Source organism: Cebus imitator, unplaced genomic scaffold (genome assembly GCF_001604975.1).
Source record: "Cebus imitator isolate Cc_AM_T3 unplaced genomic scaffold, Cebus_imitator-1.0 Scaffold119, whole genome shotgun sequence".
In the NCBI taxonomy this organism is placed as follows: Eukaryota; Metazoa; Chordata; class Mammalia; order Primates; family Cebidae; genus Cebus; species Cebus imitator.
This window is the reverse complement of record NW_016107434.1, coordinates 393,578-416,234: the sequence shown is the minus strand read 5'-3', so window position 1 is coordinate 416,234 and position 22,657 is coordinate 393,578. Positions and strand designations below refer to the sequence as shown.

General features: G+C 34.8%; 1 protein-coding gene across 1 annotated transcript; it reads right to left on the bottom strand.

The window, feature by feature from the left end:
- Positions 1-5,981: 5,981 nt before the first annotated feature.
- On the bottom strand, positions 5,982-20,911 carry LOC108311851 (cyclin-dependent kinases regulatory subunit 1-like). Its single transcript, XM_037742363.1, has 2 exons — positions 20,877-20,911; positions 5,982-6,590 (listed from the first exon to the last, which is right to left on the bottom strand). The coding sequence occupies exons 1-2, from the start codon at positions 20,909-20,911 to the stop codon at positions 6,332-6,334; spliced, it is 294 nt and encodes a 97-aa protein (XP_037598291.1). The 3' UTR covers positions 5,982-6,331.
- Positions 20,912-22,657: the final 1,746 nt, after the last annotated feature.

Below are 22,657 nucleotides of genomic sequence, written 5' to 3'. Positions count from 1 at the left end.
ATAATTTTTGTGTGTGTCTATGACATATTGGGTGTGCTTTTCCTTTTCTTCAGAGATAAAGTATTTGGCATGTTTAGTATCCTGATTCTATTCCCTGGGCTGCTCTGAAGCCTCTTTTTGGAAAAGAAGTAAGCGACATTTTATGTTTATTGTATGAGTAGTTTGGGATGATGGGGATGAGTACGTGTTTACTAGTCTGTATTCAACAAGCATGGCAAGCTAGCAGCATCTGGGAAATTACCAGAACAGCAATTTTATTTATATATTTTTGTTTTACTATAAGTTCTTTGATACATACGTAGAGTGTGCAATTTGTTACATAGGTATACATATGCTATGGTGGTTTGCTCCACCTATTAACCCATCATGTAGGTTTTAAGCCCTGCATGCATTAGGTATTTGTCCTAATGCTCTCCCTCCCATGCCCTCAACCCCTCCACAGGCCCAGTGTGTGTTGTTCCCCTCCCTGTGTCCATGTGTTCTCATTGCAGAACAGTAATTTATAGGCATAGAAACAATGCATGTCTAGGCACATTAGTATTTTTGCCTGCAAACAGCCAAAGCATGAAAATTCTGTTTCAAAACATAATACGAAGTATGGAATTGGGTATAAAGTAGTGTTGTTACTTACAGATACATTAAGTTAATCTAAAAAACAGATAAGGATATTTACCAATGACTCCAAAGAGGTAGATCCTATGCAAATAGCTGAGAAAATAAAATTATTATTATCAATAATTTACTCTGAGGAAGTAGCCACAGCATATCTGCTGAATGTTAACTCTTTAGTGAATGGACTTGCATCAAAGAGTTTAAATTTGTTATTCCACTTATGTTGATATATTTTTAAAAATAATTTCTAAAATATTGTCAATTTCTTCTGTTAAGTTACACATAAGGTATTATTACTTTCTGCTTTAGTAGACCAACAGGATATTGTATAAATTATTTAACAAGATTTTCTGACAGATCATAAGTGTAATATGACAAATGTACATTCACCCCACATTTGCAGGAAAATAACAAATTAATTAGTTTTGAAAGTGTCTCTAATTATGTGAAGTTTTGAAGATTAAACACTAAATGTGACATTATTTTAATCTTTTTCTGAAAGTGTACCACTGAGAATAATGCAGGACAGTACAAATAACAAGGGGGAAATAAGATGCACATTAACTTAAATACGTGTGTGAGAAAAATATTACTCTTCAAGCACTGAAAGACAATATTATTGGCATCGGAATGACTCATTTCTCCATTCTATGGCTTTTATGCTCTGTGAGGAAGGCATAGTAAAGAAATGACTCTTCTAACAATACACTGAGTCCCTGCATTAAATAACCACTGAAATTTCATAGCATTTTTACTTCATATTATTTTGAAAAAAGTAACTTTTCCCTCTTTCTTCTTTTCAGTTCTTGAGTATATTAGTAAAGACTCACATTTTAGAGTTGGTCAAGCCAAATAAGATGATACATTAAAGTTTATTTAACTGTTTTGGAGGTTTCATTAATCTTGCTCTTTTGGAGGCTGCCATTAATTATTTTTAAATATTTGAATTAGTTGTGTTTATCATAAATTAGAACCAAGACCTAGTTATACACTCTCATGGAGGATGCAATTAAAAATGTGAAACTACACGAAACAATAGCTAGCTCTTCTGCCAGCTCAGCTTGCTTAATTTTTCAAAGTACTGTTAATAAAATCAACACAACTGATTTGCATTTGTGAGTAGATAAATGGATATTAGAAAAAAGGTTTTTTTGCAATTAGAACAAAATGAAATAAGAAAGAAAAATTCCTTTATAAATGTTATATATCTCTATGTGTATTTGCTTAAAGCAAGTCTTTTTCAAGTTGAGTCTGGAGGTAGGTACCTTTTGAAAAAAACACAAGTATTTCCACCTAAATGAAAAACAACAATTGTTTCATTCCTAATGCTTAACTTCTACCTGGTTTCCAGGACCTTTGCAGCTACAGTTGTACCTTCCTTCAGGGGGTTGTAGGATTCATCTCTGGAATTCACAATAGCCTAGGAGGAGAGAACTAACCTCAGCATTACTCTGATAAAACAACTGAGCAGATCATTACATAGTGAAACTCACTGTTTCACATTTACAAAGCTCATTCTTGGGCTCAAAGCTTCAAATCAATTTAGAGAGCTCCACTCTTAGATACCAGAGGGAAATCAAGATGTGTGGACATTCAAGGAAAATTTTCAATGTGAAACCCGGAGACACAAAAAAACACATTGAAAAATGCAATCTGGGGGAAAGACAACTTAGGCTGGGACAAGAAAACTTCAAAAAATGATCATTGGTATCCTCCAAAAGATAACATCTTGCATTGTTCAAATAATAAGTTACTATAAAAGGAACATCAGAGACAATACGAGTAAAAGTAAAAAACTGACAATAGAAATGAAAAAAAAATTTTAGAAAATGAGGTGAAGAAATCTCCAACAAAATAGATGTAAAAGGAGAAGAGAAAAACAATATGATTGAAAAGAAAATTAGAGGACCCTTTCAGGAGTTCTATAATGTGAAAACAAAACGGAAAAGAGAAAATCATCCATTAAATCATTCAAGAAAATTTTCCTAAACTGAGCCTTGCTTGGTCGATTTCTGGTGCTATCCAGGAGGAGTCTGATAAAGAGTTACACCTTCCAGGATTCCTTAGGGGAACTCTATTCAAGGGAAATTGCCAGTGACAAGTTTGAGGCAGCTCTCAGTTCTCTCATTCACTGGAGAGTTCAACACACACAAAACTGTCCTTTTGAAGCATGAAGAACTAATGTGGAAGGCTTTAGTAATTTATAATTTGCTCAGAATTGAACACAGTGTATGATAGCATGCAGTGGAAACCAAGTAAATGGTCGTTTACTTGTGATATTCCATCCTAGCCTCAGATCATGCCTGAACGGGAGCAGGTCTTAAGGGGTTGTTGTGTTCTGGAGGTTACTTTCTTGGACAGCAGCTGAAATTCAAAGGGATTTGGGTTTAAAATATGTCTTATGAATAGTAAAAGCATTTTTTCTAAATAAAAAACAGGACTCTTAACGTTGCAGATAAAGTTTTCCTGATTTATGAATTTATCATGCAAAACATTTTACAAAGGTATATAAATTAAGTGACATTTAATTTGTTAAAAGGAATAAAGTTTTATTGAATTGGATATGCCCCAGAAATTCTAGGCTACCTGCAGTTGCCTTAGGTTATAAATGCAAATATATTTCATTATAATTTTGTTCTACAATCAGTGCAGTGTGTGTAAATTGAAGAATGCTAGACCCTGTGATAAACATCAGTTTCTATCAGTGGCACCTGAGTTCCTATATCCTATTGGAGCCTATGGCTTTAGAAGGCTGAACTTTTTAAAGATGGGCTTTTGGGATCTGTCCATGAAGATTTAAGTCATAAACTTCCATGAAATTTGCTAAGATCAAGCTTCAAATCCCTTTTAAGCACATTGAGAAAGGATCACTTATGACAGTGAGCAACAGAGAAAATGATCTCCTGGGGAAATTTGAAAATTAAACTTTTGTAAGACTACTACTTGTAATAAAAAGTATTACTTTTGTAATCACATCATAAAAATGTGGATAAATTTGTTCACTACAAGACCACCAATGTACCAACTTAGACTATCTTGTTTGTTTGTTTTTTTTTTTTTTTTAGACAGAGTATCATTCTGTCGTCCAGGCTGGAGTGCAATGGCACGATCTTGCCTCACTGCAGCCTCTGTTTCCCAGGTTCAAGTGATTCTCCTGTGTCAGTCTCCCAAGTAGCTGGGAGTATAGGTGCACACCACCACGCTTGCTAATTTTTTTGTTTCTTTGAGACGGAATTTCAATCTTGTTGCCCAGGATGAAGTGCAATGGCATGATCTCAGCTCACCACAACCTCTGCCTCCTGGTTCAAGCAATTCTCCTGCCTCAGCCTGGCTAATTTTGTGTTTTTAGTAGGGACATGGTTTCTCCAGGTTGATCGGGCTGGTTTTGAACTCTTGACTTCAGGTAATCTGTCCACCTCAGCCTCCCAAACTGCTGGGATTACAGGCCTAAGCCATCGCGCCTGGCCATAATGTTTGTATCTTTAGTAGAGATGAAGTTTCACCATGTTGGCCAGGTTGGTCTTGAATTCTTGACCTCATGATCTGCCCACCTCGGCCTCCCAAAGTGCTGGGATTACAGGTGTGAGCCACCGTGTCTGGCTAGACCATCCTGACATGAGTATATCCTAATGTCTCTTATCTTTTTTAAACTGAATTTATCACTATGCGTCTGGATCTTTTCTCATGTTTATTTTTTGTGGTAATGATAATTTATGTTCTTGGATGTGAACTGGACTTGGAATATTGAATTCAGTTTGATCCAGAGAGTCAAGCAGACCATATCTACCTTTACACATTTGAGATTGTAGCATTTGCCATTTCAGATAATTTTGTTGCTCAGAGCACTTGGAAATTTTTCATCCATGCTGCATTTTGAAGGCCTGGAAAGAAAGAAAATGTTTGTACATTTTCTTTGAGATAGGATTTATTCTGTTTTTCTGTTCTACTTGTAGGCATAACTATAGCTGGCTAGTCAGGCAAATGCTGTTGTGAATGCAGAATGAGATACCAGTTTTCTAGGAGAACTGAAACAAGCAGCATTTTATTGACATCCAGGTAGATTCAAGCTTCTTATCCTTCAAAATCACCCAGCCCCCTGGCCTGTCATTTCCTTAGAATCTCTGTGCTTCCTGCTGCTCTACTTGCCCTTTCACTTTTGGTTTATTCTCTACTTCCTTGGTGCTCAGAAATCCTTCAACAATGAAGAGTGAAACATTCAGATTAACAGTTGGAATCTGTCCTGTTCAACAATAAATTATTAATTGGACAGTGTGGGAAATGAAATATAATAAAAGTAGGAGAAACTACTACTTTTCCCAATAAACACAACTTGAATATTTAAAATTACTTGTAAAACATGTGTCCAGCTTCTGGAATCTTTACTGAGTGGCAGTCCCTGTAAAGAGAATCTGATCATCCAGTATGATTTATTTTCCTGATTTCTGTGTTAGATAAACACATTTTATTTGAGATGTTAATGTTTCTTGTCCATTTATAATGTCTTTCCTTTCTTCATTTCTTCCTGCCTTCCTTCCTGAACAATTCCTAAGAACTATGTGCGAAGGACTTATGAGGCACAACTTTTATCCTTGAGGAACTTACAAGGGTGTGTGGGAATCAGGGACATGTGAAAGTAATTATAAATAATACAAACTGCTAACAATTGTGGAGATTCCTTTATGTGCTGACCACAACTAAGATCACAGAGAACCTCATTTAATCCTCAGAATAACTCTACATGGTAGGTTAATATCACCCCCGTTATAATCGATGAGGAAATAAGTCCAGAGGCTTTGGGTCCTTGATTTTGGTTGAAAAAAGGAGTTTCTTTTCTTTTCCTTTTTTTTTTTTTTTGTTTTGGATCCAAAGTACAGGGATTTTTGCACAATGCCTCAAAATCTTTCTAAAGGCAGACATCTAGGTCAAAGGTAATAGGTATACTAAAAGAGGTAGATCAGATCCCCTAGGAATGAACAGAAGGGATGTGGGTGGGTAGGTAGAAAATGTGGGATCAGGAATGATTTTGTGGAATACGTGGATATTAAATTGAGCTTTCAACGACTTTTGGGTGTTGTGTGTGTGCACGCATGTGCATGCATGTCTGTGAGTCTGTAAGGCACCAACAAACCATGCTCCTCACCTTCTTTTTGAGTGTATTCACAGCAACCTCATCTGAGTCTTGTCTAAGCTCTAATCTGAGGCTACTGGAGAGAGTAAATGGTTTGTCAAAAATCACACAACCTTTTTTTTTTTAGATTATAAAAACCTCCTCTTTAATCAAGGTTTATAACATAACAGATTTCTTGAATAAAATGGAAAGTTTCCAGTACGCTGAAACATAAATCCAAAGTCATCATACGTACAACACCTGGCAGAAAAAAACGAAAACAAGTTTACATGATCTCTGTAACAGCCATGGTCTTAATCTCAGATGCTTCCTCCATTTGTCAAGTGTGTTCTGGCTACACAGCACACTGTGGCTTCTGGGGTCACACTCAGCTGAGGCTGTGAGTCCACAGAGCACTCATCAGGCTGGGCTATGGTGGTGGTGGCTCTACTCAAGAAGCAAAGCAGTTACCAGCACACTCAAACAGTGTATTGAATGTCTTTTAAATATCAAAGTGAGAAACAAGAAGGCAACACAAGAATATCATCAGAAAGATGTTAGGAAGTAAGGACAGCTATGTAAAGCTTGAGGCTGAAAAGTGGCTTGCCAGCTTCATTTCTTTGGCTTCTTGGGCAGTGGACCCCGGAACAGTAAGATGTGAGGTTCTGGTTCACGGATCATATAATGGACCCAACCCTGACTCTGTTGAACGCCAAAATTCCTCCATTCAGATTCAGACATCAAATGGGTTTTAGGGACCAGCTTGGCTATGTCCTTGGGCAGCATGACATGTCGATACTCAAACTCCTTGTCGTCGTATTTGTCCAAATAGTAAATTTGTTTGTGCGATATGATCGCTCCGTCTGCTAGCCTTCAGCCCCGCACCGCCAACCTCCAAGCAACTCCCACACAACATATTATAGCATAGCCAGGACTAGAATGTGCATCATGTTTCCATCCATGTAATTTTAACCGGCATTTATGTTGCATCTTTCTTGGACCCCAATTAATTAAAGCCCCAAATCAGTTCAAAAAGTGATTGAGAGATTTATGCTCAATTATTGGGGTTATTAACAGTGATTGACTTCCTGTGTCTAAAAGTATACTCATATGAGAGAAATCACTGTACCTATAATTAACATTAAAAATAGAAGCACATAATCAACATGTGACTAACATTGTCAAAGAGACTATTAGCCATCAAATATTTTAATATGAAAAATTTCAGGATATGATAAAAAAGTTAAAAAAAAAAGACGTGGAAAAGAGGTCTTCCAAGGTAATAATACAAGATGTGCAGAGAGTGGGAGTCTTTACTTTGGGGAGTGAAAGGTTAAGACATTATCGGTGTGTCAAGTGCAGATTGTTATTATAATGGGAAAGACAGTCCACCTCCACTTTTAGCTCTGTGCATGCTCAATAATAAGTTTAAATATGTATGCTAGAGCTCAGAAGTTGGTGTTGGCAGAAATCAATTTTATTCACTTTATATATCTGAAAAATCATGAAAATTTCTGTAAAAAAAAGTCCAGCTTATAGGGCTTCATAGATATTAGGTTTATTGTTTTAGTTTTGGGAGAAGACAAGGAATGCTATTTCATTCATAAAAATATCTCTTTCTTTGTGTAAATATATGTATATATACACAACACACATACATCATATCTATGCATATATATGCAAATATATAATATTAATATGTATGTGTATAGTCATATGAAATTATTATTGTGTGCTATAAACAGGAATAAAAAGTTGATTTTCTTATTTATGATATTTGCTTTAATTAGTGTTCATTTTATGACTTAAAAAGTTCAGTGCAACACAAAATAATGAATGACTTACGTGTAATGTGGAAGCTTCTGAATAACAAGAGCTTGAGTAATAGCCAGCAATATTTTTCACTCGAAGATAAGAGTGACCTGGTTTTAAGTTAATTCACCATGATCAACTGTGCTTTATTCTTGGGATGCAAGTTCAGTTCAACATGTACAAATCAGTAAATGCAATTCACCGCATGAACAGAATTAAAAATAAAAAATGATCAACTCAGGAGACACAGAGAAAGCTTTTCATAAAATCAGCAACTCTTCATAATAAAAATTCTCAACAAACTAGGCATTGAAGGAATATACCTCAAATAATAAAGCCATCTGTGAAAAACCCACAGCCAACACCCTACTGAACAAACAAAAGCTGGAAGCATTTCCCTTAAGAACTGAAACAATATAAAGATGTATACTCTCACCACTTCTGTTCAACATAGTACTGGTACCCTAGTCAAAGCAATAAAGCAAGAGAAAGAAATGAAACGTATCTGAATAGGAAAAGAGGAAGTCAAATTTTCTCTCTTCACTGATGATAACTCTAAACCTAGGAAATCGTATAGACTCTACCAAAAGCTTCCTGAAGTGACAAAGGACTTCAGTAAAGTTTCAGGAAACAGAATCAGTATCCTGATATCAGGATACATATCAGTATACAAAAATCAGTAGATTTCTATACACCAATAAAGATCAAGCTAAGAGCCAAACCAAGAACACAGTCCCATTTAGAATAGCCATCCATACTCGAAAAATATGTAGGAATACATTTAAACGAAGAAGGCAAAAGACCTCTATGAGGACAATTATAAAACATTGTAAAAAGAAATGGAAGATGATACAATCAAATGGAAAAACATCTCATGCTCATGGATTGAAAGAATTAATAAACTACAAGGTTAAGACAGAGTGTGAGAATAGATGATCTTGTACCATTAGGAAGAAAGTAATCAATGTTTTGCTTTTAAGTTTTATGTTAACCTTAAGTTTTTAATAGATTCCCTTTACCAGACTCAGAAAAATCTGTTTTATTTCTAGTTTGCTAAGAATTTTATCATAAATACTTATTAAATTTTGTTAAATGCTTTCTCTGCATTTACTATCATTTGACTTTCATCTTTATTCTGTTAATGTGATGAAATACACTGATTGATTTTGGATTGTTAAATCAACTTTGCATTCTTGATATACATGCCAATGATTGTGGTATATATCATCTATTTCATATATTGTTGGGTTTGGTTTAATAATATTGTGTTGAGGATTTTTGTATATTATTATGAATGACTTTTATCTTTAATTTTATCCTCTCTCCCCCTTTCAGATTTTGTTTTATGATAGTTTTATTGAATTTATAGTTAAGGTTATGTGGTTCCATACAATTAGTCAGGAAATGTTTTTTCCACTTCTATTTTGTAAAAAAAAGGTTTTATTAGCTTGGTATTATTATTTCTTCCTGAATGTTTGGTAGAATTCTTCATTTAAACCATGAAGGTCTCAATTTTTTTTCCCCTGGGGCAGTGAATTTTATTCCAAATTATTTCCTGTATTAGACATAGGGCTATCCAGTTTTTCTATTTCTTTCTTTGTCAGTTTTGGTAACCTGTATTTTCCAAGGAATTTCCATTTCATCTATCGTGTTGACTCGATGGATATAAAATTGTTTAAAATCTTCTTATTTTATTTTAATAGCTATAGACCCTGTAGTGCCATTCTCTCTTTTATTCTGAACAATGACAATTGGGTTTTATTCACTCTCGTTTTCTTTTTGGTCAGTCTTAATACGATTATATAAAATGTATTAATCTTTTCAAGGAGCTAACATTTAAGTTAATGTCTGTATTTTTTGTTTTCTATGCCATTACTTTACGTTTGTTTTATTTCTTATAGATTTAGGGATTAGAAGTGCAGTTTTATTACTTAGATAGATTGCATAATGGGGGAGTCTGGGCTTTTAGTATAACCATCACTGAAGAGTGTACACTGTACCCACTAAGTAATTTCTTATTCCTCACATCCCTTCCACCCTCCCCACACTTTCAAATCTTCAATGTTTATTATTCCACACTCTATATCTATGTGTACACATCATTTCATTCCCACTTATATGTGAAAACAAGTGGTATTGACTTTCTGTTTCTGGGTTATTTCATATAAGATAATGGTTGCCAGTTCTATCCATGTTTCTACAAAAGTCATGACTTTAGTCTTTTTTAAAATAACTGAGCAGTATTTGATTAATATATATATTGCATTATATATATTGTATATATACCACTATATATATACACATATACACACCACATTTTATTTATCCAGTTATCCCTTGAAAGACACTTAGGTTATTTTTATATCTTTGCTATTGTGAAGAGTGCTTCTATAAACATATGAGTGCAGGCATTTTTTGATATAATAATTATTTGTCATTTATTTTAAACATTTCTTTTGTAATCAGGAATTCAAATCAATAAATTTCTCCGAAGCACTGCTTTAGCTGTAGCTCACAAATTTTTGTGTTTTTTATTTTCATCATTATTCAGTTTATAGTATTTTAAAAATTTTTATTGTGTTTTTTTTAATCTTATGGGTTTTATAGATGTGTATAGCTTAATACCATTTAAAAATTTGAGGCTGTATGCATATCTTACTGGTTTCTAATTTTCCACTCTTGTGGTAAGATAAATATTCTGTACAATTTCATTTTTGACAATGTTTTAGACTTCTTTTCAGACCCAACATATAACCTATTGTGGTTAAGATTTTTATGTGAATTTCGAATGGATTTATACTCTGGAATTGTGTAGTGGAATGTTCTATAAATATTAATTTGTTCAGTTTGGTTGATAATGTTATTCAGAGTTCTTATATTCTTACTGATTATTTTTTATTATATTGGTCTATCAGTTACTGATAGGAGTGTTGAAATCTTCAATTATTATTACGGATTTGCCTATTTCTTCATTTAGTTTCATCAGTCATTTGGCTTATGAATTTTGTTAACCTCACATATTTATTTTTGCCAAGAACATGTAAAATCTGTTTTAGCAGTTCTAAAGTGCACATTATATTAACTATAGTCAACATGTTGTACAATAGATTTCTTAAACTCCTGTCTAACTGAAGTGCTGTAGCCTTTGAACAACATCTCTTTAACTACCCTCCCATCCCCATCCCTAGTAACTATCATTCTACCCTCTGCTTCTATGAGTTTGGCTCTTTTAGATTCCACAAGTAAGTGAGATCATGTCATATTTGTCTTTCTGTGCCTAGCTTTTTAAAATTAATATAATATCCTCTAGTTTCATCCATATTGTCAAAAATGACAGAATTTCCTCATTTCTTAAGGCTGAATGGTCTTCCACTGTGTATATACACCACATTTGCTTTATGCAGTCATCCATTGACGGAATCTTAGGTTGATGTATTTTGAAGCCCTGTTATTAAGTACATATATATTTGGAATTCGTATTGCTTTTTACTGAATTGTCTCTTTTATTTTGAAAAAATTCCTCTGTATCTCTTCTTGTCAACATCTATTTTGTCTGACAGCCACAACAACCTTTTCCACTCTTTTCTTTCAGTGTATATCTGTTGTCTATATAGCGTGCAGTGTCTTTATCTGCACACTATACTTAGTGTATTTTTAAAAGACAACATATAGTGGAATCTTGCTCTTTAATATAGTCTGAAATCTCTACCTTTTCATAAAATACATTTATAACTAGTGTAATTCTTGACATAGTTGAGTTTAATTCTATCATCTTGGTACTTATTTTTAATTTATACTTTCTGATCTCCCTCTGTTCTTCTTTTTCTACTTTTGAGTTAATCGAATATTTTTTGGAATTCCATTTTGTTTTCTTATTTGTTGACTATTTTTATTACTTTTTAGTGTGTGCTCTAGAGAGTATAATATTTATCTTTTATTTATACAGTCTACCTCCTAATATTACTCTGTGAACAATTTACACATCTTACAACAGCATAATTATATTTATCCTTCCTCATGTCCTTTGTGATTTTGATACATATTTAACTTTTTTATGTCTTATTACCCTAAGTATGTTGTAGTTTTTTCCTTAAATTGTCTTAATATATATTAAATATATATATGCATAGAAATGTGACTTATGCACAGTATATATTATATATAAAAGTTATGTATTTATGTATTTAAAAAGGGTTTTTTTTTGGGGGGGGTGGCAAGGATGTGGAGAAAAGGCAAAGTTTAAACACTGTTGGTGGGAATGCAAATCTGTTCAGTCCCTGTGGAAAGCAGTATGGAGATTTCTCAGAGAACTATCATTCCACCTAGCAATTCCACTACTGGATATCTACCCAAAGGGAAAGAAATCATTCCACCAAAAATACACTTTTATTGGTATGTTTATTGCTGCACTATTCAAAATAACAAAGTCATGAACTGAACCAAGGTGCCCATCAACCGTGGAGCAGATTAAAAAAAATGGTGCATATATACCATAGAATACCATGCAGCTAACAAAAGATAAAATCATGTCCTTTGCAGTATCATGGAAGTAGCTGGAAGCCATTTTCCTAAATGAATTAATGCAGAGAGAGAAAACCAAATATCACATGTTCTCATTTATAAGTGGGAGCTAGAGAATGAGTACACATAGACATAAAGATGGAAAAAATAGACACCAGGGACTCCAAAAGAGGGGAGGGAGGAAAGAGTTGAAATTCTATTCATTGGGTAATGTGTTCACTATTTGGGTGACAGGTTTAGTGGAAGCCCAAACTCCAGCATTATGCAATATATTCATGTCTGCACACATATCCCGAATCTAAAGTAAAAGAAATAAAAAAATTAAAAAGATTTTAAATATTTACCCAGATAGTGGATAAATATTAATTTTTAATTTCCTTTCTGATGGTTTTTATTTTCTCATATGGATTCTGGCTTATAAGTTGTATCATTTTCTCTTACACTAAAAAATTTCTATTAGAGCATCTTGTGAAACAGATTTTTGAGGTGTATCTTTTCTACCTTTTCTGTCTGAATTGTTTTTATTTGTGAGGTATTTATTTGCTATCTACAGCATTCTGTTTTTGTTTTCAGTACTTTAAAGATATTATTTCATTGCCTTCTGGTCTCCTTTTTTTGATGAGAAATCAGTAATTATTCTTACTACTCTTTCTTGTATGTAATGTGTCTCTTTTTTCATGGCTATTTACATACTCTCTCTTATCTTTTGTTTTTTAGTAGTTTGGCTATGTTTTGCCTATAAGGACTGTCTTTGTATTTATCCTACATGAGACTTGCTAAGTTTTTTTTTTTTTTTTTTTTTTTTTTTTTTTTTTTTTTTTTTTTTTTTTTTTTTTTTTTTTGATCTGTGGGTTGATATATTTGATTAATTTTGAAAAATTCACAGCCATTATCTCCTCAAAATTATTATTCTGCCTCATCCTTTTTCTGGAACTCCAACCATACATATATTATATAATTTCCTGTCTTTAAATAGGTCTTGGATTTCCTGCTTAGTTTAAGATTTGTTTTTCCCTTGTGTTTCAGGTTGAATGATTTCTATTGTCTTGTTTTCCAGTTCACTGATCTTTTCCTCTGATGTGTCCAGTATGCTCTTATACCTATTGAATGAATTTTGCATTCCTTACATTGTTCGAGCATTTCGACTTTGTTCCTTTTTATAGTTTTACATTTCTTCTAAAACTTTCAATCCCTTCCTGCATCACATTTTACTAGATTCTGTAGCACGCTTATCGTAGTTATTTTAACATTTTTGTCAGCTGAATCCAACATCTGGGTCATCTGTCAGCCTGTTTCTGTTGATCGTCATTTCCACTATTCATCACATTTTTCTACTTTTTCACGTGTTGTGTAATTTTTGTTTTATGGCAGTCATTTTGTGTCAAGAATAGTAGCTACCACCAGTCAATGTCATTTTCCTTCCTCTATCAGGCTGCTAGGGTAGGTGCTGAATCAATCTAATCTGTAGTTGAGCTGAACATAAGCTTAGTGGTAGATTTAGTTAGATTCAGTTCATCACCGGAATACTTTGCAGTCAGGAGCAGTACTTCCCTTTCAGCAAGTCTTAAGATATAAACACCGGTAATTCTCTGCAGATATTCCATGTTTTAAAACTCAACTCTTAGCTTTTTAAGTCATTGGGAATTATTTTTGGTCTCCAGACCTGTCCTGGTTTTCTGAACCTGAGGAAATTTCTGTGTACCCTTCTTTCCTGCTGCCGGCCTTCAGTGGGATACTACTGCCTTGAATTCAGTGAAGGGTGCAGTTAATATCTTGCACAATCCAGGAGAACTTTCTGTCCTACTCACCCACCCCCTTCCACTTCTGCAGCCTTTGGTATCCTCTGTCTTCTGATTCAGTTAAAGCCTTGTTGCTGGTGAGGAGATCTCTCTCAGTTCTCTTTTTTGCTCCTCCTTTTAGCATATTGTCCTCATGAACTTAGTGAAGACTTCGTGGAAATGAGTTGGTGGGTGGATAGAGATTCACTCTGTGAACCTGGCCTAAAGGAGCTGGGCTCCTTCAGCTTGCAGTCTATCACACTAACCCACATTCACCTTTTGTTAAACCTTGTGCTGGTTTCTCCTTACCTCCCTCTATAGAAGATGAGTTTCTCTTTCTACTTCTACTATTGTTCCCCAGTGATAAAAGTAGCCGTGCTATTTTCTTTTTGGAAAGACTTGTCCCTTTTAAAATGTAATTCCTTAGTTTAAAAAAAAATTGTTGGCTACTAAAAATACAAAATTAGCTGGGCGTGGTGGTGCATGCCTGTAATCCCAGCTACTTGGGAGGCTGAGGCAGGAGAATTGCTTGAACCTGGGTGGTGAAGGTTGCAGTGAGCCGAGGCCATGCCATTGCACTCCATCTCGGGCAACAAGAGTTGTCCCCAAAAAACAAAGTATAATTTGTACTTTTATCATTTGTGATTCAATTTTTAGGGTGGGGATAATTGTGTTATTTTGATGTTGCTTTAAAAAGTTGCTTTAAAAAGTTGCTGCAAACTTAGTGTTTTAAAACAACACACATTTATTATTTTACAATTCTGGAAGTAGGAAATTTGAAATGACTTATGGGGCTAAAATCAAGGTGTTAGGAGTCACGTTTCTTTTGGAAGCTCTACAAGAGAATCCATTTCCCACCCTTTACCAGCTTCTAGAAGCTTTCTGCATTCCTTGGTTCATGGCTTCGAAGATCACTATTCCAATTCTGTCATTACAAGTCTCATTTCCTGACTTTGACCCTTTTACCTCCCTCTTACAAGTACCCTGTGATTATGTTGGGCCCACCTATATAATATATAGGATAATATCCCCATTTCAGAATCCTTCACTTCATCACATGTGCAGTGTGCTTTTGTCATTGTAATAGTCCTTTCTCATTCTGCTATAAAGAAATACCCAAGGCTGGGTAATTTATTAAAAAAAAAAAGAGGTACAATTGACTCACAGCTCTGCATGGCCGGGGAGTCCTCAGGAAACTTGCAATCATGGCAGAAGACAAAGCAGAAGCAGGCATCTTCTTCACAAGGCAGCAGGAGAGAGAGAGTCAGTGCCAGCAAGAGAAATGCTAGACACTTGTAAACCCATCAGATCTCATGAGAGCTCACCCACTATCACCAGAACAGCATGGGAGAAACTGCCCCCATGATCCAATCACTTCCCACCAAGTCATGGGGGATTACAATTAAAGATGAGATTTGGGTGAAGACACAGTCAAACTTGGTCATATACGGTCACATATTCACAAACTTCAGAGATTAGGACATGAACGCCTTTAGAGGATGGTATTATTTAGCTTACAGTAATGGCCTACTGCAACTTCCTATTTCTTAATGGAAATTGGATGATCAAGACAGTATTTAAAAAATATTTTGTATGTATCTTTCACAAAGAAAAATCTGTTATAGGTAATGCAATAAAACAAATGCTTCATCATGATTGACAGCTAAGCATTTCTCCTTTTCCATAGTAAATCAAAGAAAGAAATCTGATTTAATAGAAAGAGCACAGGCCTTAGACTCAAGACAGACTGCAGTACTCAGGCTTGGCTACACTGGTATTGTTGCTTGCTTTGATGTTTTGTTGGTTCAAATGGGAGATTGTTATCCTTTACAGATTTGCTGTGATTACTATATTCAATGCCATGGGTAAAGTTCTGATTACTAATAACACAGTAGTTACTCAACACTTGAATGTTCATTCACTTTTATTTTTTCTTTATTTCTTTAATTTATTAAATTAGAAGAATGAGAATAGAGACTTAGATGTGTAAAATACATTAGCACCAATGTCAAAGTTGAAAATTTTCCTTTGAAATACTTTCAATTATTGTGTGTGACCTTTACCTTATTAGAATAGGGGTTTGGCTCATTGATAGGAAAACACATACAGGTTTGAAGAGCTCTACGCCATATAATTGCATATGTTGCCACAAGGATGCCAGTCATAAGGCACAGAGCTCTGCATCCTCTCTCTATGCAGTTCAGACTCAGTATATGTACATGGTGGAGATATGTCTGTGCTTCATTCTTTTGACCCTTACTTGTTTCCACAGCAGTGGCCACCGAAGAAATGTCCCTGAATATAATCTTATGTCATTGTCATCAAAGTAACTTGGCAATGAATGACTGATAGAGTAACATCAGAACCTCATATACAGATCTTCCCTTTGTGGGCAGTTTTACTCCTAATAACTACCTACCCAGCACAATTAGTCATTTCAGTACTCTATATTTTAGAACTATTCACATGTGGTTTATAAATAGCTGGATTAAAAAAGTGGTTTTGGCTTAATAATGCCCTCTATTTTAGATGACACTAAGTACCCTGTTATTGCTAGGAAAATAAATAATAATATACCTTATATAAAATGCAAATTCCAGGCCATTATTATTAGATCATCCTATGGGATAGGGTTGAGAAAACATTACACTTAAGTAAAAGTATGAGTGGTAATTATACCTCTTGTCTCATAATTAAAACCTTTATAAAAGAGAGAATTTCCCAGAATTAGTTTATAACAACTCTTGTACATTTTTATGTCCATTTTTACATTTTGAGTAAAAAATCTACAAGAAAATATTGTGTAGCATCAATTTCCAAGCAAAACTGAAATCGACATGTTGCTTTTACTTCTATTCTTTCCTAAACAAAGTTCATGCATAGGAGCAAAGCACTTCCAGCCACTCATTTATCCTGATGGGCAGGCTGCAGAACATAGATATAGCAATCTGCTTGGCTGATTCCTGCTACACATTGGGAGTCATGGAATAGGTCTCAGCAGGTAGAAAGCTGTGCACCCACGCACTGCAGAATGCTGTGATTACAGCAGGTAGGTGGCTCGGGTAATGGGGAACTTCAGAGAAGTAGGGGTTTGGCTTAATGTGATGTGTGATTTATTGGAATTTGTGGGGACACACACTATAATTGTGTGGTTGGTGTAAAGTCTGATTGTTGTGTCTTTCATGCCCTCTGGAAGCCAGCCCCCCATGTAACTGATAACCCACTGGAGCTTTTGTTGTGAGTGCAATTGAAACATATGAAATGAATAGCAGCTGATTAATTGAAGCAGGCTACATTTTTGGAAAACAAATCAGAGTGATTTGCATGAATCACAATTTGTTACATAATACATTTTGTGGGCACAAATTACCTTTTTAAAGCCTAAGACACATATATACACAGTGGAACAAACAGAAATATAATAAACTGGGCTATAACTACATAATTCACATTGAATATGGGATGCCAAAACTGATGTGAAACAAATGATTTTCCAATAAACGACTCAGGCAGAGCCGTATCTGTTCTAAAATTTCAATTGAATATTATTTATAATACCAATAATTCTTCACGATTGTTAACCATAGGATGATGAAACAATTTGTATTACATATTAGTTTTGGGGGTTTGTGCATTCCCAAGTTGGGAACCGATTTGTAGTCACGTCCCAGATGTAGTAAATAAATAGTAAGTCTGAGAGAGGTACTTAGATGAAGGAAAACTTTCAGGGATCAATCACTTTTACCTTTTTCTAGTTTCAAATAAAAACTGAACTGGTAAAAATAGTGTTGTCAACTTTAAATGCAAATATCATCATCATCATCATAATATCTTTTTCTGGGTTTAAAGTCTATAACAGATTTTAAGAATAGTTTATTATTTTTCTTATACTTATTAACTGTATTATGTTTGCTACTAAAAACCAGTCTATGCAAATACTAAAGCAAACAGCTGATTTCAACCTTTATTAATAACAACTTTTAGTATTGAATTATTTTTCTTAGGTATATAAACATATATGTGTGTGTATGTCTGGTACATATATTGTCTCAGGTGTATATTACATATATATTAGTGAATATTATTAGAAAATTATTCTTACAGTATCTTAGGTACACAAAAACATATAGCAAAATGGGATTGTACCATATATGTTAACATGTAATTTTCTTTTTTACGTAACAAAAAATACCAAATTTTTTGGTTTTTTTTTTGGTATTTTTCAATGTCAACAAATATACATCTACATCATTATGGAATATCATTGATTTAATTAACTACTTCTTATCCTAAATTTGTTTTCACTATAATAAATAACAATCAACATCCATATACGTAAATCTAAACATACTTGTTTTATACTTTTGTTGGAATAAATTTCTGAAAGTGGAATTAGTGAATCAAAGTATATGTAGATTTTGAAAACTTTGGTTTATATTACAAAAATCACTTTTCAGTAAGCATATCAGAATCAACCCCCAATTTTCTTAATTCTCTTAACATTTAACTACAAATGTTAATATCTTCTATAGTCCTTTCCTCCAATTCTTCTCTTCCTTCTTTCCTCTTATTCCTCTCTTCATTTACACAAAGAGCAAAACACCGTTTAAGCGCAAAAACTTTTCTCACTTAACAGAAATTTACTTAATCAAATGATGAATTTAAATAATTTATAATCTGTGCATTAATTTACTCCAGGAAAGAGAACCACTTGTCTTTGGAATTTTAGGATTCCATGCCATCTTGTTCCTGTTAGTGAGCCCATTAAAGACACTTAAGGAAAATCAAAATATAGAGTTTAAATATTTCGTTTCTTTTTCTTTTTTTAGTTTTGCTCTTGTTGCCCAGGCTGGAGTGCGATGGCCTGATTTTGGCACACTGCCACCTCTGCCTCCCGGGTTTCAGCGATTCTCCTGCCTCATCCTCCTGTGTAGCTGGAATTACAGAAGCCTGCCACCATGCCCAGCTAATTTTTTGTAGTTTTAGTAGAGACAGCATTTCACCATGTTGGCCAGTCTTGTTGGCTGGTCTTTAACTCCTGACCTCAGGTGATCCGCCTGCCTTGGCCTCCCGAAGTGCTGGGATTATAGGCGTAAGCCACTGCACCCAACCCTATTTGATTTCTTGTAAAAGGAAATGAATATATTGTAAAGCTCCTAGACCCATGTTTTGATCACTAAATGTCTAAAGCGGCTGCCAAACATTCATAAGTCGAGAAGAGAATGGCCCATGGACTTTCTCTCTCTCTCTCAATTCACTAGTTTTTGTCAGCTAGGGCTCACCACCAGAAAAGCAGAATGCAATCCAACAGATATTGGCTTGAGCCTTCATTGAAACTTTTACTCTCTATTTTTTATTTGTATGTGTTTTACTCCTTCTTGAAAAGGATATGTTAAAATTTAAATATGTATCAAATTAAGATATTTTGAAAGAAATCCAGAATGTTTAGAAGAAGTAGAAAATGAACAAAAATAATTGTCGTTAAATGGAAAGTTAGAATTTGGGGAACTTTTGGCTAATTAAAAAATGTTAGAAAATCTCAGAATTTTTTTCTTTCCAAGTGGCCACAATTATATGAACTAGAAAAATTGCATTCTTGGGTTTCTGATTTTTTCTTATTTGTTGAAATGATATGATATTCTAAGATAAGTACAGTAGCATTGATAGTTGCTTTGTTTTTAGCATTAATGATTTTTAGTAAGATGATTTTTTCTTAAATGTGAATTTAAAGGTTTGTGTGCATGAAATTCTAATATATGATCGTATTCATCTTTAGCTTTTTGTTTTATTTAGCCAAATGGGTTTTCCACTTAATGATACAGACACACTGGGGAAATAAGTTTTATTTAATTAGAGTGGCCCAAGGCAAAATTGTGGCCAAAGTGGGATTGATCTTAGGTATCTTCCTAACTCTAATTTCCTCATTTATCATTTTAAAACTACTGGACGTATAGAATATTCTAGTCATTGTGATAGGAAGAAAAGATATCTGATCTTAAAAAGTTCTCAATTAGCCAGGAAAAATGAGGGAAAACTGCCTTGGATTAAACAGACTTCCATGAAAGAGCAACTTGTGAAAACCTTTGGCTTCAAGAAGAGCATGACGCTTTTAAGGAACTGCAAGATTCAGTTGGGAGTTCTTTCATTTCCTTCATTTAACCTACTGACTCCATGATATGGCATGCAGGGATCCGAATCCACACGATTTTCCCTTAAGCAGCAGATTCAGCTCAGAATCTGTTTTCTCCTCCCTTTTCATGAGATTTTTCTCCATTGTAGCTCTTTGTTGGGAGGAAACTAACATCTCTGTGTCAGTATTCACCATTGATTTATAGGATATTGCACATGTTATCTTTCTTGGGGCTAGGTGTTTACAAAAAAAGGGACATTGCCTAATGGACCTTTAACGGTGGAATTTCAGGCAACAGCAGCAACCTTGTTCTGGAGGTATTTTGGGGCTTCTCACATTGTTCTCCCTAAGCAGCATTTATACTGGCCACAAATAAGGCTAACTGCTTAAAAGAAATCTTCTTAATGGAAAGCTTTTATAAAAAAGAAAAATTAAGTATGTCTAGTTATGAGTTACACATGTGCTGTGTATAAGAAGTTGTTGTAATGTTGTTCACAAATCTATCCAGAAAACGGATTTTCTGCTCTGTCTGATTACCTTGCTAAGTACAGGTAACCACTACTGGCTTTGGTGATTCTCCGGAGGGTACATATACTCAGATATACTTAAGCTGGTTCAAGACAAGAGAATAATGGCTGCAGTGATTTAAAACTGAGCTTCCTGTCCCATGAAAACATTCTGGGCTGGCTGGCATGTGTCTTCTGCTAACACGCCTGTGATTTAAGATGCTTCCTGTTGTAGGTCATAGGGGCTGGCGCCTGCAGAGCTCCTGGTTTTGGCTTAGGCTTGTTTTACACATTATTAGGGATTAAACTTGTTGGTACCAGTTGCATCTTTCCCATTAGATGCTCATTAACAAAACTCCAGATACCCATTATTCATTACATCGTAACATACTGGATGGCAGTTAACTCACCTAAAGTTTTCATATTTGATAACTTCCTTATTCATGTTAATTGGGTTACTTGGAATTTTCCATCAATCATGGCATCTCAGGCTTTGGCTCTTCTGAAAGAATCCATTTGTGAGACATATATTACATACTAGATGTACAGAAGCAAAATTAAGTGTAGGACCCAATTTTAAGGATGACTCATGTCTGCTTTGACTGAAGTGGAGGGCACAATTTGGTCCCTTGGTAGATTCCTCCTCAAAAGAGAAAAATAAGGCTGAGAGCAATCACCTTTACCTCAGCTCACCTTACTGAAACTCCTGTGATTCATGGCACTATGAGAAACAATTTATGTTCAAGGAGACTTTGAAAGAATACTTACTGCAGGGAGCAGCGTGAGGTGAAAGATAAAATCAGAGGTTTGGATAATTGAGTTCAGATCTGGCACTTTGAGTAGTATTGAGATTCTGCAATTTTATTCCTCATCTGTACACCCCAATAGCTAACACTAATAGCTAACTCTTTGGATCATTTCAGCTCTTTAGTGTGGTCAGAGTCTGTTAGTAAGAATGCACGAGGTTTGGGGAAGGGTCATGTTTATTCTCTCAGCCTTGCTGTAAATATTCCCCATTTCTATTCACCTATATTCTCCATTTTAAAGAAATGCATTGTTCTTTTATTCTCAGTGACTGTTTTCTCATTCTAACTTTAATCTAAAATGCATGCTCTGTTCTTCTCATTGTGACATAATTTTAAAAAAATTGTTCTCAGTTGAAAAGAGCAAGAACACTGGTGGTGTGCATTTTGCCTTTTTTTCTACTGCTGTCATTAGGAATGGCTACCACTTAGATACCGCATATTCTAATGAAAGATAAACTCAGCAGAGGACATGGGCTCAGGCTGCCTTTGTCGATGGTGCGGGATGAGCACCTGAGCATGCTGTGGTTGAGCTAAACCATAGCTGTGTCTGCTCACTGGGCGGACTCAGGAGATACCCTACTGGTTCACACTTCTTCAAGGTCAGGTAAATAAGTGATTCCTACAGCCCAAATTTCTTCTTATGCCAACATGCTCCCAGGATACTAAGTAGGTCGCCATAGGACACAGATAATAATTCATTTCGGGTTTCCAGGTTGCTAAGAGCTCCAGCGATTTCCTGTGTGTGGCCCATATTCTCTTCAATCTCTCTCAGCTATTTCACTTCTGAGGTCTTGCTCTCAGATCTGCATATATTTACACGTTTTAGCCTGTAAGCTTTTTAGCTACAAATGACATAAAATAGAGGTCAGCCTCTGGCAATATAATTTTCTATATTTCCTTATTTGCTTACTCTAACAAATAAATAAAAACACAAAAAAGGAGAATAAAAAGAATAAATAAAGTCTTTGTGTAGAAGTCTTTTAACTCTGGCAGACAAGACAACTGTTGTTTTAGTATTACTACACAGAGGGCAGCATTGTATCTCAGCTTCTAAGGTGCTTTGCTCTAAGCTGATTTATCACTACTATGCATAGAAGGAAAATGGTAGAACTCAAAGGTTAACTGACTTATGATTTCTCCCAGTTAGGCTGAATTTCAAGACAGCATAAAGATTCAGAAAATGTTTCTGGACCCTATTAAATAACTAACAGTACAATCCGGTTTTTGATGTTCTCAACATGGTTTTGTTAGTAAAGGTATGGCCAGTAAAAATGAGTGGGTCAGTCCTTTCTACCTTCACGGTCATTGTGACTCCTAACCATCAAATCACATTTTTACAGTGATTTTTTCTTCTGAACTTACATTTTTATATTTTCATTTATTTA